The sequence below is a fragment of the Fopius arisanus genome, unplaced genomic scaffold (genome assembly GCF_000806365.1).
Source record: "Fopius arisanus strain USDA-PBARC FA_bdor unplaced genomic scaffold, ASM80636v1 scaffold00143, whole genome shotgun sequence".
Lineage (NCBI taxonomy): Eukaryota > Metazoa > Arthropoda > Insecta > Hymenoptera > Braconidae > Fopius > Fopius arisanus.
This window is the reverse complement of record NW_011887882.1, coordinates 5150-23196: the sequence shown is the minus strand read 5'-3', so window position 1 is coordinate 23196 and position 18047 is coordinate 5150. Positions and strand designations below refer to the sequence as shown.

The following is an 18047-nucleotide window of genomic DNA, read 5'->3' as shown; positions in this document are numbered from 1 at the left end:
ATCTGGTTACAGTCAATTGCTAATGAGGAACAAGCCGGCATTCCATTCTCACCTGAGCGGCGCTTGCGCGTGCCATTATGTACGAGTTTCGAAAGTTTTACGACTGAATATATTCCCCTCTCTCTTCCCCCTATCATCACGAACGATTGAGCTATAAAAGGAATTCATAAATTGCACTTGACGCACTGAATATTTCATAATTATTTTCACTTATACCCGTGTGTCACTTGATACCGATAATTCCCCCGAACAAACGAGTATTTTAATAAGGCTATATGGAATTGATAATGGGATGGGGAAAAAAAGAAATGGTGAATTTCATCAGCGGTCATTAGTCATTATGACCCCGGGGATCACAAGGTGAGAGTAAATAAAACAAATTTGAGAATGAAAATACATTGAGAGGAGTTGAGGATCGTTAATGGCCCTGACATCGGCGCCAATCTCGGTGGAATACACCGGTGGAACCGAGCGTAACGGGCGGGCATCGGATTTTTGGCCGTATACATTGAGCTGAGAGGCCCCGGGGCCAAAAGGGATACAGAATCAGACATAAAACAGTGAGTGGGGTAATATTACCATCACGTAGGCGTTCTTCTTCTTGCGTCATTTGTATTTAACGTGTCGTCCCAACCGGTATCTTGAGAATCAAAAAAAATTTCAAGTCTCGTCGCATTACAAAACGCACTTACACCTTCTGAATTTTCGTTTTGGAAATACTTGTTTCGGGAATTATCAGACGATATGATTATCATGAAAATACAGTGGAATCTCAATCAATTTTTTATGATTGTTACGAAAAAAATTCGGTTTACGGTCACAACGAGCACGCGATGGGGTAGTTTGCATTGCACATGACTATAACGAGAGTCTACGGTATTTAAAAAATGTCTTAAAAAAATTGTTCACTCGAGAGGAACAGAATGAAATCAACCGAGACTCATTTGAAGTGCATAAATAATTTTGACAACGGTTTGAAATCGCGAGGTGAGCCCTAGATGGCGCGCACGTTCGTTTATCATTTCTTTTTGTTTCTAAAGGCTCTCAACCTTATGTAAGATTTTTTTGATTACCTCCGACAGAACTCGAAGCTCTCGGAGCATCTGGAGACCCAGCATTCTGCCCCAATAATCCGAATTGATCGAGCCTGGGGATGCCAGACGTCCGAACAATTCGGCCAAGAGAATGCCCTCACCCCCATCATCGACCTCTCGAGTATCGACGAGCAAATTAGCCCAAAGGTCTTTGGCCCCGTGTGCAAAAAGCCCTCGAATATTATCACTTCACACCCCACGCTCCTGGCACGAAAAACGTAAATTCTGGGTCATTGATAGCCTCATTGACTCGATAATCCACTCCGGGATCAAAGAATTGGATATAAAAATAGTGACTCATTTTGAGTGGTGCTGTAAAGTCGTGTTCATCAGGAGGGAGTGGGAATATCCCGAGATCTCTTTATCGTGTTTGCCGGTTGGAGCATTCGACAACAAATCGTCCAACTTTCAAGTATTTTTCGAAAAGAGTTCATCCCACAAAAATATACCCCCGGAGTAAAGCGAGTAGAGGGCCATAAAATACGCGTGCATGGATGCATTTACGAACTTTATCCCACTGGTTCTTTCACTTTTCGGTGAGGGTGGGAGGGTGTATGCAGGAGTTACTGTTCAGGAGGATCCGGGAGTCTTTCGGCCGAGGGGTTGAGTGGTGAAAAGCCAGTGACCGGGGGGCAGTTGTTTTCCCAAAAAGGACAAATTTACAAGGGTGACTTCTGTACAGAGCTGAATACTTTTGCACGTAGACATCGGTGACACCCTGGCGCCCACAAATGCGACAACTTCCATGAGGAATTGCGGGGCAGAATGAAACGTTCGCATTTTTTTTTTCATAACAATTTTTTCCTCCATCAAAAAATAAAAATAATCTCATCGCCAAATAAATTCAGAGATCAATTGAAATTAGTTGGTGTTTGAGGTCTATTTAAATCTATTTAAATGAGTGTTGGAGTTTCTCACGAGTGTCCCAACAGTGCCTTTTGTAAACAGTTGAGACACTCTTTCTACACCCTGACACAAGGAATTCCGCACCTCTAATTATCCCGGTTGCTCGTAGAAGCCGAGAAAAACTAAACGACTTTCTCACGTCCACGATCCACCGGTTAGATGTATTTTTTTTTTCTTTTACCCCGGCGTGAGTGGCTCTCACTCCACCATTTTCCTCGTCATCGACACCATTTCGGTGATCCTCGGGAGGCCTTTGGAAAATCGCGCTAATCCCTTTAAAGTTAACCCCCGGGTGGACCTCAACACTTTTCGAGTCATCGTGCCGCCGAGAAAAGAAAAAAAAAAGGTATACAACACTGGGACTCAGAGTAAATAAAATTGTGGAGAGAAAAATCATGGCCTAGGGTCATTAGTCATTTTCTGTATTAGAAAATCATGGAGCAACCATTTGCACACGGAACATCTCTCTCCATTCGCAAAATTATCATTATTATAAATAATCAATGAATTAATAATAATTAATCATGTTCAAGAATTTTGAACAGAAAATTTTAAATTTTAGGTGTGAATTCCGCGGGGAATTTTTAACTGGATTTTCTTCTCCGCCTCGAGGAGAATTTTCTTCAATGGATTTTAATTCGATTAGTTATCGGAGGGTAAAAATAATACAGCCTACTTTTGATATGTTTATCTGGTATCATCAGATGTCCCGAAGCTCAACGCGTGGCGCAGGATTAATTCAATCATTGGTATCACAGACGGATAAGATTGCAAGTTAAAATGCCCATTGCGCTCTCGGCGTACAAACGACTTTACAATCAATATTTTTTCACCATTAATTCCTTTAATTCTCTTTCTCCAGTGTTCTCGCTTACCCACACGCATGTCCATGACTTGTTTATTGCACGGTGAAACCATTAGTGCGTATTGCACTGGCTGGGCAAATACATTGACGGAATGTCGTGGGTGTTCAATACCAATACAACCATTATTCCCGGTAGCCCCTGGTGATGGGCACACACTGTTAAACATATTCAACGTGTACATATGTACTTGCTCATGTGGAATGGTGAGTCCCGAGCGGTTTACGATCGACCAACAACACGGATCAACAATCGGTAGGCGATTCAAGTCGGACCTTTCGTCTCACCGAGAAGCTGTAAAATAAACTTTATTCTTCAAACTCTATATTGCCAATTCGAGGAAGTGGAAAACCCTGTACTCTCGATCATTAAAAATCATTCAACAAACAGTAATTATTAATGTACGAGAATTGGAGGAGTCCAACGCGTGGAATTCAATAAATTTTAATTTCATTATTCAAAGGGGGAGAAAATCGGAGAAATATTTCACGGTTACAAAAAATATTGATTATACAATAATAAATTGGTATTTTCTATTTTTCCGGTGTGTGAAATTTTCCGTGGACAATGCGAGAGTCGAGTGCGTCGAGAGAAGTTTTAAGTTGAAAAATAAATGTACAACTGTGAATAATGAAAAATAAAAATAACCGGCAAATTGTGCGCCTTCGTCGTGCTCATTGTCGGCGTATTTACGGCCGAAGGTGCGAGAGCACACAGATTCACACTGATACATGAGAATGGCAAAATATTCTTCTGACAATTACTTTCATACGTGTAATGCAACTTGACTCGTGCGACGCCGGCGTCGGGCGTCTTTACGTGACTCCTGAGCGCACAACCCGCGTTCAGGAAATAAACGTTAAATTCATGAGTAAAAGATGGTGGGAGGGGGCAGGGGAAAGGGTAAAGAAAAACAAAGTACAAGGGGCAGGGGGGGGAGGGCGATGGGGGGGAAAGTCATTATGCGGAGTAGGCATACACGCGAAGAAGAAACTTGAATGCGGCGTCACGAACTCGAGGGTCTCTCGAAGAGGAGTCCCAGGGTGACCGTCAGGGTGGCCCACCCCACCTCTGTGAAAAAAAAAAATAATAAAAAATTCAACCCCCGCGAATTTCGAGGCCTTGCATTTGGCAGAGGTCAACCCCTCGACGACCCACATTCAGGGCAGGTGGAGCCGATGATGGAATCGCGATTGGAGATGAGCCAGTGGTTCCTATCATTTTATCAAAAAAAAAAATAAATAAAAGGGGGAGAGCAATTGATTGAATACTCAGCATTTGTCTAGGGATTTGCGGTGACTTCCGGAATTCTTCCTGAATTAAATAACAAATGAGTCCTCGACGATTGAAAATGCTGTTCCCCCCTTTGTTTGAAATTCTCCTTGTTATTATCAAGATGGAAAAAAAACTCTAGGTGCTGGAAGTACTCTTGAGCTGTACGGGCACGTCAAGGGTACAGTTACCCCAGGGCCTTCGGGTAGTATCGCGAATTCTTCACTCCGTGAAATGTTTTTCAAAGCCAATGTCGCAAAAGTCCCTTGACTTAAGTAAAAAATACTCTGGAGGTACGTTAGTGTTTTTGCACGAATGCACTCAACTCGAAACTCCCTTATTCCTGTTCTTTTATCGCTCTCTCCCCTCTCGCACACGATCGTAACGATAATATTTGTTCACGAGTGCGTAAACCATACCCTCCCCCTCCCCACCTCATTTTTCCTTCGCCGTTTTCTCGTGATTCTCGGAGATTTGTGCCCCCATGTCCTGAATAAATAATTATCATCGGTGATATTTATAATACTCTTTCGTTGTTATCTGCCGGTTTGAGGACTCATGAATTTTTAATGAAATATACAGCGCTGGGAGGTCTGACCGATTGTAGAAATTTCAATCGGATAGGTTAACGCGAGTTTCTTCAATTTTTCGGGAAATCATTATGTTGTTGTGATAATTGATGGGCAGACTGGGGACAAAGTATCGGTAATGGGTGTTATTTTGACACTGGCCAAGTGATAAAATGAGACTATCTCTTTAATCTAACCTTGACGTGACGAGGAATAAATTAATTCACACCCGTTGCCTTTTTTTTTCGATGAGAATTCCCAGTGAAGCATCTTGCCGTTGAGATATTATACCAGTGAAAAATTGCTATTGATGTTGGAATAATAATTTTGTGATTGCATTATCAGCGGAAAGTGACGGGTGAAATTAAAATGATGACATATTGGGTTATTTTGACAGGTTTATATTGCTGTCATGTTATTGACTGACCTTATAACGAACATGTGTGTCCCGTGGTCCCTCGATGGACAGTCATTGGGTCTAAGAGGTTTGTCTCCTTCAGACGAGGCACCGGTTTCACGCACTGGGAAGCGCGTGCTAGAATCGAAAAAAAAAAAGCGCGGGTTCTGATCACCGGGTGACCGAGTAAATTAAAAAATATTCAAATAAAAAAAAAACGGTCCAACAATTTCCACAATTCACTGAGAAACTGTCAAATCAGCGGGACTGGGATTAGCCATCGAGTTGTAAATGAAAAATAATGACGCCGATGCGAAAAAACGAAATTGATTTCTGATGATGATAACCGAGTTATTATTAACAGATCATCCTCGAGTACTCGACGGGTAAATTTTGTTAAAAACAAATGAGACGATGTACTCCCGTGAACGGTGGTCGATAGCGCGACGCTCTACTGACGTCGCGACGCCTCCGTCGTGTCGTGGCCCGCGGGTTACTCGCTGCATACCCCCCCGTTATTCCGCACACCACCCCCGCATCACTCCGGAACAACCCGGAAACTGACGAACCCCCCTCGAACTACCCTTATTTCGCATCCCCACTACTTCTCGGGGGTTGTGTATAGACGACCGGCGACGACGCCGTCGACGCGCCGCGATCTCCCACCCCATCGCCCACACCAACCACCCTCCCCACCCACACCCACCCACAAAACGAGAGACGCAGTCAACCGAAATTTTTTTCTCCTCTTTTCGGGAACGGAATTCCGAGATAAATCCCCATTTTCAATCATTCATGAGCTATTTTTCTATTGATAAAAATTTCTATTCATCTTTTGGTCTATTCATGAGGTGCGAATCCAATAAAGAGGAATTTATTCTCCTCGATTTTCCAGATGATTCGAGTCCTGTGAAAAATCGACGATTTACCGGAATAAATAAAAATAATGGTAAATGTCATAGTGTAGATTATTTTTGGATGATTTTTTATGGAATTGTGAAGATTATTTTCCACTTGCCACTGACCCTCAACCCAGAAATAATAGCGTAATGACCTTGAGTGTGGAAAATTCGAGAAAAGCCGGGTGTATCCATTGGACATTGGTTCACGATCGAAGGAATAGAATTTGGCCGTTATCCAAATCGATACGTGTGGGTGGAGATGTTACTCTATCTCGAGTCGTACTAAAGTGGCATGTCTCCATAATTTTCTCGACAATCCCCACACACAAGAGAAGAAAAATCATCAATTTCCCGGAGTGAATGAATGAAATTCCGTTTATCGTACTGGGGTACATAATACGCTCGCTGTATTCGTTTAAAGACTCGTGTAAATTTACTCCAGAGGGACTGGAAAATGGGAGAGCGACATTGAATCGAGAATTCAGTGAATGGAATGCTTTTACGAGTCATTCAACTCGGATTATAAATTTTCCGCTGTAATTTTTCCCTCCCCCCCTCGAAATAATTGATAAATTTCACGGATAATTCAAAAGATGACAGCCAGTGGAGGTGTAATAATTGTTTACGAGTGCCAAGTGAGTCATTTGGAGAAAAGCCAATTTTCCATTAAACTATTTCATCACTGGAATTTTTCCTTTTTTTTTCATCAATTTTCACGTCTTTCCGCCATTTGGGCATCAACGAGGCGCGCAATTATGACAATTGTCACCGAGAATTGACGGGGAATCGTAACCCTAGGCAATTGACTCCTCTTTATCAATAAATTCCTGGAATGCGAAATTGAATTCTCGAAGTGAAACTGATTCCTCGAGCTTGAGTGACGCAATAGCTTGGAGCAGACGAAAAAGCACCAGTCAATGAATGTCTGGCGCCAGTTCCAAGTGTGATGACTCAATTTTTAAACAAAAATCGCACTACAAACGCGTAAAATTTCACAAGCAACCCCTGTGAATGAATCAAGTTTGTCCTAGTTTGACAGAACGTGTGGGCCGTAATGTCTGACATTTCCACGGATTCCACCCCTCGTGGGCGGTGTATGACTTTTGGATCTCCAGACCAAGCGACGGTGATGATTCAGAAGGGTTGCGCAATGGAAAATCCAGGAAAACACGAAAAAAAAAAACTGGAAAAACAAGTGAAATAAATAAATAAGCGGTAGTAGCAGCACTTGCGACAAGTGGAAATAATAATTTGAATAGAAAAAAATTGAGAGGCGTAGGAGGAAAATGAAAATTCCTGCAGTGGATTATTTATTTTAAGAGCAATTAGCCTTGCTTGTTCACGCAAAAAATAAAAAAAAAAAAAAGTAAATCCCTGTCGGTCTCCTTTAGCCAGTGAGCGTAAATAGTCGGTGAAACGAGCAAACATACTGGAGAGGGACTCGCCCTGGCATTGGGGGAATCCATTAAATAAAAGAGACACTGAAAAGTCCCGACTGATCCCCTCTTTCCACCGATATCCACCATTTTCCCTCTTCACTCGCATCAAGCACGTGACGAAGAAACGATTACCAATCTCTCCGATGAATTAACTCCACTTACATTTGGTCGGTATCTCAAGTCAAACCTTTTTTTTTTCCTATCAGTACTTCCGAAGGTTAAAATGCCTGTCGAAAGAGTATCAACAAATCACCTGATATCGCCTGATTGAACTCAATTTACTCAACGCCATTAGAGACATCTCCTAGAGCCGATCGATGATATTTCTCCACATCACTCTAAAATCTTACCCACAACGATTTTCTCTATCTGCGTATTAATAAATGTCTCTCCACTCTTAAATATTTCACGGAACCAATTCCCGATTTCTTTTCTCAACCATAAATTCATTCTCCGTGTGTGTTCAACAAATTAGAGTCTTGTGAACACCTCTTTCCCGTTCACTTTGAACACGAACCGATTTTTACCCCAGGAATAAAATACCACTAATAAATAATCTCAATTAAATTACCATAATGGTCTTGAAAATTGATTGAACCTTCGTACACCTCAGCATTAATTCGTCCTGGGATTTAACGTGTCATAATAAAAATAATAAAATATCATAAAAATATAATAAAAAGAAAAATCACCACTTTAACGTCAATCTGGTCGTACCTACCGCATGGATCGACCTCGTGGCTGTAAAATGACCGAGCAAAGTGTGTGACATGTCGACAACTCTCATCGCACGCCTTCAGTCTTGCTAAACTTGCTCTACCCCCCCTTCACTCACCCCCTCATTCCCTATGTATTTATGCACCGGTAAAAGCCACATACCCATGTTGTCGGACGATCATTGCTGTGAGCATGTGGATATGAGCAATGCACCTATGTACATGCACATTGCACATTGCACATGTCCACACACCACAAAACCACGACATTCTCCCCCTTTGACTTTGTAACATCCCATATTCTCTCCCTCTTTCACCTAATTTATTTCACACTATATATACCGCCAAAATTCTATTTAATATTCACCAATTAACTTCACGTCGAGCTATTAATTATAATTATTTAAATATTAATATTACTGGACTATCTATTTTCTGAGTGAATTTTTTCTTGTGAAATTAAATCGACAATTTTTTCGAATTCAATTTCCTGTGATGTCAAAAGATTCGGAGGGCTACCTAAATTTCCTGTTTTTTATTCATTTAATGTTAATAATAAATGGGCATTATCAATAGAAAATGTAATAGTAGAAATTGAGATCAAGTATTAATCCAGTGGATTGTTGAGAAATGAGAGAAATAAGAATATGAAGTATCCCCGGAGCTGAAGTCTGTGGGAAAGGAATCTGAATTCGAATGTTAATTGTTGTTTAAATTTATGACAGCCCTACCCGCCTTTTACCCCTTTTAAAAACCCCCGTCGGAGGAGTGAGAGAGCCCCTGACATCCGACTAAATAACCGCGGCTATTCATTTAAAGTTTCAAGCAACCCGCGAAACGAGCTCGACGATTAGCCGTGACTGTGCGTCGGCGCCGAATGGACGTAACAAGAGGGGGTTGAAAGGGTGGCAGGGGGAAGGGGGACCAGAGGGGGGAGAACAGAAAAAAAACCAACGAATATCCCCCGACGAAAGTTGAAAAATCAAGTAAAAAGTGGCAATAATAGACGGTGGGATTTAAAAAAAAAGGGGGGGGGTCCGAAAAATTATCCAATTTTTTCTCCTGTCTCGTTGGCCTTTTCACTTACGTTGACATTCACTCGGTCATAAACCCTCTCATTTGCTCGCGCTATATTTTCACCAATCTGTTTTAATTCTCATTTAGTTTCTCGCCAATTCTGACAGGCGAAATGGGTCAGCTGTTGATGCCTTCGAATTATTCATTCAATTCCCACACGCGAAACCAATTACTCCCGCATTTATTCATTCCACTGAATATATTTATATATTAATATTTTTTCACCCAAAAATTGTAAAAATAAAGAAACATCATTATTCTATTCCAACGGATTGTTAAAATAACATGAAAATTGATTGAAACGTAACTCCACCCACGCGCCACCCGCAAAAATCACTGGGCGCATGCGTCGTAAATTCGAAAAAAAGAGGGCCATTTAAAACTCACGTGTCAGCTAATTAACATGTCGCCGGTGTGCGTTGAACGATCGTTAAATATCTCGGTTGAGAGATGGTGAAAAAAATGGCATTATATATTGAAGGATCTATCTCTCGAGGGCAAGGATCTCTCGGATCAGAAGCGGCTACCACACGGCGCCAACGAATTGATTTCAATTAATGCGCGCGCCCTACCCCCCTGTGACCCCCTAACCGCCCCCTTCGCCCCCCTGCCCTCCCATAAAGGGACGAGAGAACATTTTGGCAGATCACTGATACCGGGGCACGAGCTCGTTCCCAGTCCCTTGGCCACGCCATTTTTTTTCTCCTCTTTTCTTTCGCATTATTTTTTTTTTCATCACTTTTTCTCCTCTCTGATTTTTATTTTTTCGATTTTAAATCCTTTGAATGCATCTCATTCCTCACGCAGCACGAATCGCTCGCACATCCATGCATCAACGTGACTCTTGGATCTTTACAAACGAACACCTATTTTTCGTATGATTTTTTTGATATTCTATTTCTGTTCAATAGTCATCGACTCATTTATTGACGCTCGCGATCCGCGGAAAAATTGGCGGAAAGGATTATCACCCAGGATTGTGTAATTATTTATTAATTATTATCAGTGGCTGTACCTGCGATAACCGAATGCGCATTTGTAGCTGGCGCATTAATTAAATTTAATATCTTTATTATTAACGCATTTTTCAGCCGTTAAATACCATAAAACCGTTGACTTGATTGTTCGTCAGTGAAACTCAAGCCATACGAGAAATCTGAGACTTTGGGGAGTGAAAAAAATCACAGATATCGCGAGAAAGAATGCAGGATTATATTGAATTGAAGATAACATTACACGGAATGTTTATTACCCGAAACACTCGTTGTCTTGATTAATCCCTCCCTAAAGAAATTGATTGAAATACCTCCGCATGAAAAGGTGCGGAGGAGGTTCGTCGAACCGTAAAAAATAATGGAATAAACAAAAATAAATGAAAAAAAAAGGGGAAAAAATGTGCGCGCAAAAGATGCGCGAATATAACCGGCGGTTTTCCCTGTGATGGTGTTGTTAGATAAATGTGGCGCCAGAGTAACAGCAACAGCGTATTTCCTCCTGGTAAGGATGAAGTAGGATGTACCGAAAAAAGTATGAGGATAACCACTAACACTGGAAGCTATCATCGAGGATTTACCGAAACAACAGCATATCCACCACGGTGAAATCGCTCCAATGGAATTTCACTGGTTAAACTCGGATATTGGATGGAAAAATGAGACTGAAAAATCGAACGACTGACCGAGTGGACATCTGAATTTTAAAACAATTCGGTGGATCAATTTTCCAACAGATTCAACATCATGTACCATTTTCGATCCAATGACTCGCGAATTATGGGGATTTTTTGAAATACCCCGGGGTCTTTCGACGTATTCACCGCTGAAGTATTGAAAATTGAACATTTTGTTTACAGTAAAATTCACGGAGTGGATGTAGTCAACGGTTTGGAAGTGGTGTTTACGGGGGGAATGGCCCCGAGGGAGAATAATTTAGCATTGTACACGTCGTGTAGAATGTTTTTGGGAGAAAAAAACAGAAACTTCCGTTCGAAAAACAATTTTGAGCAAAAAAGTATAATGGAAAAGCGGCGCGGGAGGCCCTCGAGATGGACGACGTCGAGGCAATAAATACAAGTGCGATTAGATCTCCATCTTGGTAAGGTTGCGTATTATGGGGTTGGTACCGAACATAGGGAGCGACTATTAATCACTGGCATGTTAATCAACCTGACCGCTAAGTAGGCCGGCACTGTGCCATTAAAAGCGTGCACCAACACTTGTTGGACGCTGTGTGCGTTCAATGTGTTGGAGGATTTAACAACATGAAACGATCAACTATCGCTCATACAATTCGGATGATTTTACCAAATAAATTCAGCTGAACTGAATCATTCCTTTTGCCAAGAATATTTACTAACCACAAAAAAATATATTTGCACCATTGACTGGCGAAATATTAAACGGAAAGTTCCTTGGAAATTTTTTATGGAATTCGTTATAGAATTCTTCCATCGCGCATTGAGCGATCAAGTATCACGGGGGAGAGAGATAATTTAACCTGAAGAGACAATCAAACTGGCAAATTCTCCGGCCAAAATCTCCTGTATCATATTACTGAAGAACCTTGGATTATCCTCATCCACCAGTAATATTTATCGCGCCTATGAAGTCGTGAATTCGCTGACAGTACGATCGTCTCGATAAAAATATCAAAATGGCACTTGTCTCTCTGTTTAAACTTCCGGTAGTTGAAATCGGGGTCGGAGATACCCGCACTCTTTATGGGCTTGTTTGTCCCTGTATAAGCAAGTCTTTTTCCACCAAATTTATGCCCCAAACTTTGCTGAATCATTAATAAAAAAAAAAACCCTCCCAAAAAAACAATGCAAAAAGCGATCAGTGATTCATCTGAATTTCGTTCTGAATACTGACTGAGGAATTAGAGATAAATATAAATTTGTACATGATTCGAGAAAATATATCGATAAATCTAGTGTCTGGTTGAGATAAGTACCGTTTTACCGCGAGACAGGAGAGAATTCTTGTCCAATATCACCGTGATTCACCAAGTTTGTCCTCCAGGTCGATTGTTTTCCCATCCTCTGGATTCCTAACACGGGTACAAAGTTTCTTAACTCCAGCCATTCATCCCCTCTATCCTCTTCCTCCCTTTTCACCCCCCAGACAGAAGTCAAAAGTTTTCCGGTTTCCGACCTTCTTCCAACGTCCCTCTCCTCATCGGTCTCTTCCTGTCTGTGAGAGATCAACGCCCCATCCCAGCTTTTCCCAAATTTTCAAATTCAATCACTTGATTTTTACTCCAACTCCTCCCACCATTTCACCATTTCACCATTTGTTTTTCCCAAAATTTGCTTTTCCGGTATTTTTCAGAATGAGAATGAATGATGACAATAAAATAAAAGGCCCCGATGGAATAATTTAAATACCGTTTCATTTACGATGCGTGGTGATATGTTTGACATGTGAATTGTCAGTGCAGGAGATAATATCGATTGATCACAATACGGGAGGCATTGCCTACCACCCAGATGCCTTGATAAAATAAAACCATTAATACATTACGTTACAATATATCATAAAGGCAAATGTACGATATGCAAGCAACGCCCATACAGTGGTATTTATTACTCGACGATCTTGCTATCTGTATTAGCATTACATATTAATTCCATTTACCAGATGTACGATCTTGATACCACCCAAGCAATTTATAATCTAATCTGTTAAGTTTAGACATCAAAGCCTTTTTCACAATGAGTTAAAAATGGGAAAATGTCTCAATCGTAATAAATTCTTTTTTCCTCTCAAATTTTTTGTTTTTTTTTTTTCATGTAATTGTGGAGTAAAAGGGTAAATTCACACAGTTGCCCTCTTAATCCTGAACAAATCGTGCAATTATCACTGCATGTGCGCCATTGGCAGTTATTTCTAGACGTTTATTACCACCCACGCGTGAAATTCTCCAAGGGACATTTGCGCTCTTTGTAAACAGTATTACACGTTTGTTGGTTGGAGGAAAAAATGAATATTGAGGGGAGAAAAATAACCAATAATGGGCAATTATTTATTCCACCTCGAGCGAAGGATGTAGCGAAATCCGGGGAGTAGGCAATCTTCGAGGGATAATTAGGGTAATATCGGAGGTAAGGGCTTCATGGATAATATTGATGTCGAAGACGTCAACGAATTTTCTGTCTCATGCCTCCACTGGCAATTAAACGGAATTGATTCCCCCTAAATCTCATCACTTCGTCAAATAATTGCTTTATAGATTCACCACTATTTATTTCGTGTTATTGAAAATAATGTACATTAAATCGATCTCATTGATAATTCCTTGCACAAAATAATGGGATTTTCAAGTTGAACTTTTAACTTTCAAGTTCAATTTACACAATTGGATTTAACCTTTTTTTTTACCAATTTTTTCCCTTCTTTGCGTTGGCAAGGTTGGTTGAAAAAAAATCGATAGTTCTCAAGACAAATCGGTAAATAATGAAAAATTTCAATTTCTCATTTCGCCACTGAATTATTTCCAGTAAAATTAAAATTCTATCTTTGCGAAACACTTGGTTCGTGCAACCAATTCGTATCAATCGAAATAATTATTTATGAAGATCTGGAGGTACATCAATACGGGTATCGATTCGATCGTCGTCTTTTTCTCCGTGACAACGACGACCTAGAGATTGAGAAATTATCCTGAAACATATGAGGCCTGAAATTACGATGACGATCAGGAATGCTTCGGATAGGTCCAAGTTGGGTTGCAAACCTGTTCTGACGATCATAAGGATCATCCAGTGGAATCCCGACAAGACTTTGGAATTGAGGACGATCTGGGGGCTGGAAAAAAGGTCTTGGTGAACAGGTTTCAGGGTTAAGATGAGGAAGAATATAATCTGGTGGTCCCATAGGCAGAGGTCCTCTGTGCATATTTCCTGGTGAAAAAGATTCACAAGAGGGTTCACCCTCACGTCGCACATCACTAAACTGAGGGGGTGAAAAATGGCATGAGCCCTGCGCCCATCTCCTCTCTGGGGGTCGTTCAGGGCATAATTTCGGTAGCTCATATTCAGCCGCTTTGGAACATACCGCCCTGAATTTATTGAAATCAAAATTCAATGAAGGCTCTGAATTCACCGAGGATGTATCGATTTTCTCCATGGATATCGATTTCAAGTGATCGACGTACGCCTGGCGCTCGATCTTGTGCCCTCTCGCCTCCTCGAATGCTTTGGAATAAATGTATTAGATGAGTCTCGATGTTCGGGAGTTAAACATATGATTTTTTAATTAATTAACAGGTTTTGGAGGACTTTAACAAATTATCGGTGTTGGAAAAAAATTTTACCTTCGATTGCATCATCGGCCTTCCATCCCAGTTGCTGAATCAAATATCTGCAGATCAGATAACCCGTCCTGTTGAGACCGTGCGTGCAGTGGACTCCGATGACTTCATCTGAAAAATAAAATAGCCACCGTCTAACGCCTCAGATTTTTCCATTTTTCAACGTTCTGACATCATCAGACACTGACGTCTGTATTCAAGTAAATACCGTTGTACCAAAATTCAATGCTGGGCATCATCCTGGACTTTGATATTTTTTCCACACCAATATGATCAATCACTCGGTTCAATTTCTAATTTTTGATCGATGATGCACGATCGACGGATCATTATAATAACTGTTGTTTTCCATAAATTTATCAACTGGTAATGAAAAAAAAAAAATCCCCGGAAAATTCAACGGTTGCTTTTCCATTTCCCCGAAAAATCATGAAATTAATAAAAAAAACAGTGTCGACGGAATTCGAAGAAGGAAGTAAAATGGTAAAAAATCCCATACGCAGAAATATCGAGTGCACGTAATCCGAGATCCTGGACAGAGTCAGCTAATTCCTCGTACTGGTATCACCAGGGCGAGGTCATCTCTCGGTTACCCCTTGGTAAAATTCGCAATAAGCATGTCCTACTCAACTCCAGTCATAATATTCCGAGAAGACACGTAGACATCTAATGCCAAATCTGGGCCTCAACCCCCCGCAGTCTCGAGTAAACGACAGCAAATGATTGCGATTCTCGTTTGCGATTGCAAATAATCGTAAACACGACTGTGGGAAAAGCCCCTTGCCCCCATTTCTGCGCCATTCAAGAGGGAGAAGGGGGTGATATTGTTTTTTTTCCTTTGGTATTTTGGCAGAGGAATTTTGGCCTGACCTTTGGGTGAAATTTGACCGCCCACTGGGCCCTCTAGAGCCTAGAGCGGAATGGGAAAAATAATTTTTTTCTGCGGATGAATTTCGCGGTGGGTACCACTTGTATTCCTCGGATATACGTCGAGAGATGATACCCGCTGGGTTTGAATCGGTATTGGTGCTCAACGGGAGCCAAATCGCGGGGTTTTTCATGTGGTATACACCGTTGAATCGCGGAGGCGGCACCATCAATTAACCACGGGGCCTCGATTAATTCGAATCGACGAGTCGAGTGTGACAAATGTACGGATGGATCATGATCGAGGTATATCGGGTGTAATTATGAGGAATGATATATTCTGCCGTGGGGATGGGGATCGATAATGGGTTGCGTAATGGATCGCCCAAAAAACAACCGATTGACCAATATTTTTTAACAATTTCCTCCAGCGCATTCAATTATCGATATCAACGAAAAATCGACGTGCATCAATTCTCCGTGTTCTTTTTTTTTATCGTGCGAAAAAAAAATGGAATTCCCATTTGAAAAATAATCAACAGCGTGAATAAATTTTTTCGACAATCCAAAGAAGGAAATGACTACTGCAAAGAGTACTCGAGGGAGTGTCCTGAAGTGACGTGGTTAATGTGGCAATATGATATATATGCTTGCGTATGTACGAGAAGAAGAAGCGGGACTTACTTTCCCGGGCCAAAGGGCCCACCATCCGTGTTTGTATGGTAGCATCTTCAGAAATAAAAATGGGATCTCGAGAATGGACGAGAAAAAATATGCAGACGCACTGTTGAAATGAGAGAACGTTAATGTCGACGTGCATGACCGAAAGAAAAATATATCACGCGTGTACTCCCGAGGTACTACGAACTAAATCAATTGAAACCGCTCCTTTCAATTTCCTCATTGCCATATACGAAACGAATAAACAGCACTCACTTCCCCCTGCAGCCTCTCATGGTAAATTATTTTCAATTGCTAGTGAAACAATTACCGAAAAATAGAGGGTGAAATTGTACGGTGTCGGTGTATCGGTGTGTCCGCATATTTTTTTAAAATCTTTCATTCGGAATATTTCACTGGATATTTGTCGACGTGTGTGGCGAGAGTGGAAACTTTCATTTTAATTCTCTAGGAGATAACGAGAGATCGATACTCTATATTGAGAATTGGTAACCACGATCATTGATAAATGCTAAGTGGAACCTGCGGCTCCCTTTTCCCTCGGAATGCGTCGTACATTCAAAATATTTCTCAGCGGCCTCTCCCTTTTCCCACACATCCCAGACAAGTTTCCATCTGTGTAATAATAATTTCAATAATATTAAAAGAGCAATTAGTTATTTCATTTGTTTCAACTGCAATCAGTCGATTATCAGCGATTGTCTGAATTTTTGACATGTGGATTAATTTGGACGCAAGTATTTCATATTTTCGCGCCGATAGTAATCGCTGTAAATTTTTCGCGCGCGTGAAATAAAATGAGTGAAAATGAACGGGAGGTAGAGGATACCGTGAGGACGATTGGAATTGAAGGGAAAAGGACAGGATGACTCGGATATGATTGCGGTGTGAGTTGTTGAAGAGTAGCCGAGAGAATATCACGCGCCCACGCTCAACTCTCAACGGCGTGTGAGGGCATCTCCAGAGTCAGTTGTTAATTATCTGGCGTCGTTTATCAAACCGCTGGTAAGAAAGTTAACCTGCCAGTGTATTTTATTCCCTTATTCCCACCATTTCCGCATAATTTGCAACATTACCCGGCAATTAATGCACATCAACCGTTAAAATAAATAAAAAAAAAACATCTTAATGATAACTCACCGCTCTGGGCTGTTGACAGGAAAGAGTCCATCGCCTTGAAAAATCTGAAACCAATAAAAAAATATTGTTACTACCAAACAATGCTGATTGCAAAAAGGTAATTGGTATGAAAATTGAAAAATTGTAACTCCATGCGACCGGAAGCTAGAGGTAATATATTAAAATTCCGAGAAAGACGAGACGATGACACGGAATTCTGGTGAACAATTCCCTGCCACGCCACCGACTCATTTAACCCGAACAATCCTCTATTTATCCACCATAAACAACCCCAGGCAAATATTTTCCCTGTAGCCGACTAATTTTCAACCCCCAGGGGCCGAAATAACCCCGGGTTACGAGCACTAAAGAGACAACATTAAATAAATCAATACGTAAATATATAATTTCAGGTCTGCTATGTGATTTTCTCCCTGGAGTCCTAAAAAATTTTCCAAGAATGCTGTCGGTGTCTTGAGACCCTACCGATCTATCCCACCGTAGATTCAAAAGGTGCGACGAGAAAGAGAAAATACGGGAGAAATGAAGAACGAGAGGTGTAGAAGCGAAACATCTTCGACTCTTCCTCGCAGATTCAGAGATAGGGTGAAAGAGAAAGAGAGTAATAATTCACAGGGAGGGGCACCGTGCATCATCATCCCCTTTTTCTCTACATTGTTTTCCTTTATTTTTCATCCTGAAATTTTCTTTTTTTTTTTTTAGTCTCCCCGGGGTTATCCAATGTGGGAGTGAGACTTATTAACGGATTAAGCCCCTTGAGACCACTCGATAAATTATCGCCAGGTGGGTTTGCTCCAACATCTTTTTTGGCGAT

The 18047-nt window shown here is 41.1% G+C and overlaps 1 protein-coding gene across 1 annotated transcript; it reads right to left on the bottom strand.

The window, feature by feature from the left end:
• Positions 1-13674: 13674 nt before the first annotated feature.
• Positions 13675-17267, bottom strand: LOC105272122 (RNA/RNP complex-1-interacting phosphatase-like). Its single transcript, XM_011314037.1, has 4 exons — positions 17234-17267; positions 14549-14656; positions 13970-14429; positions 13675-13896 (listed from the first exon to the last, which is right to left on the bottom strand). The coding sequence occupies exons 1-4, from the start codon at positions 17262-17264 to the stop codon at positions 13800-13802; spliced, it is 696 nt and encodes a 231-aa protein (XP_011312339.1). The 5' UTR covers positions 17265-17267; the 3' UTR covers positions 13675-13799.
• Positions 17268-18047: the final 780 nt, after the last annotated feature.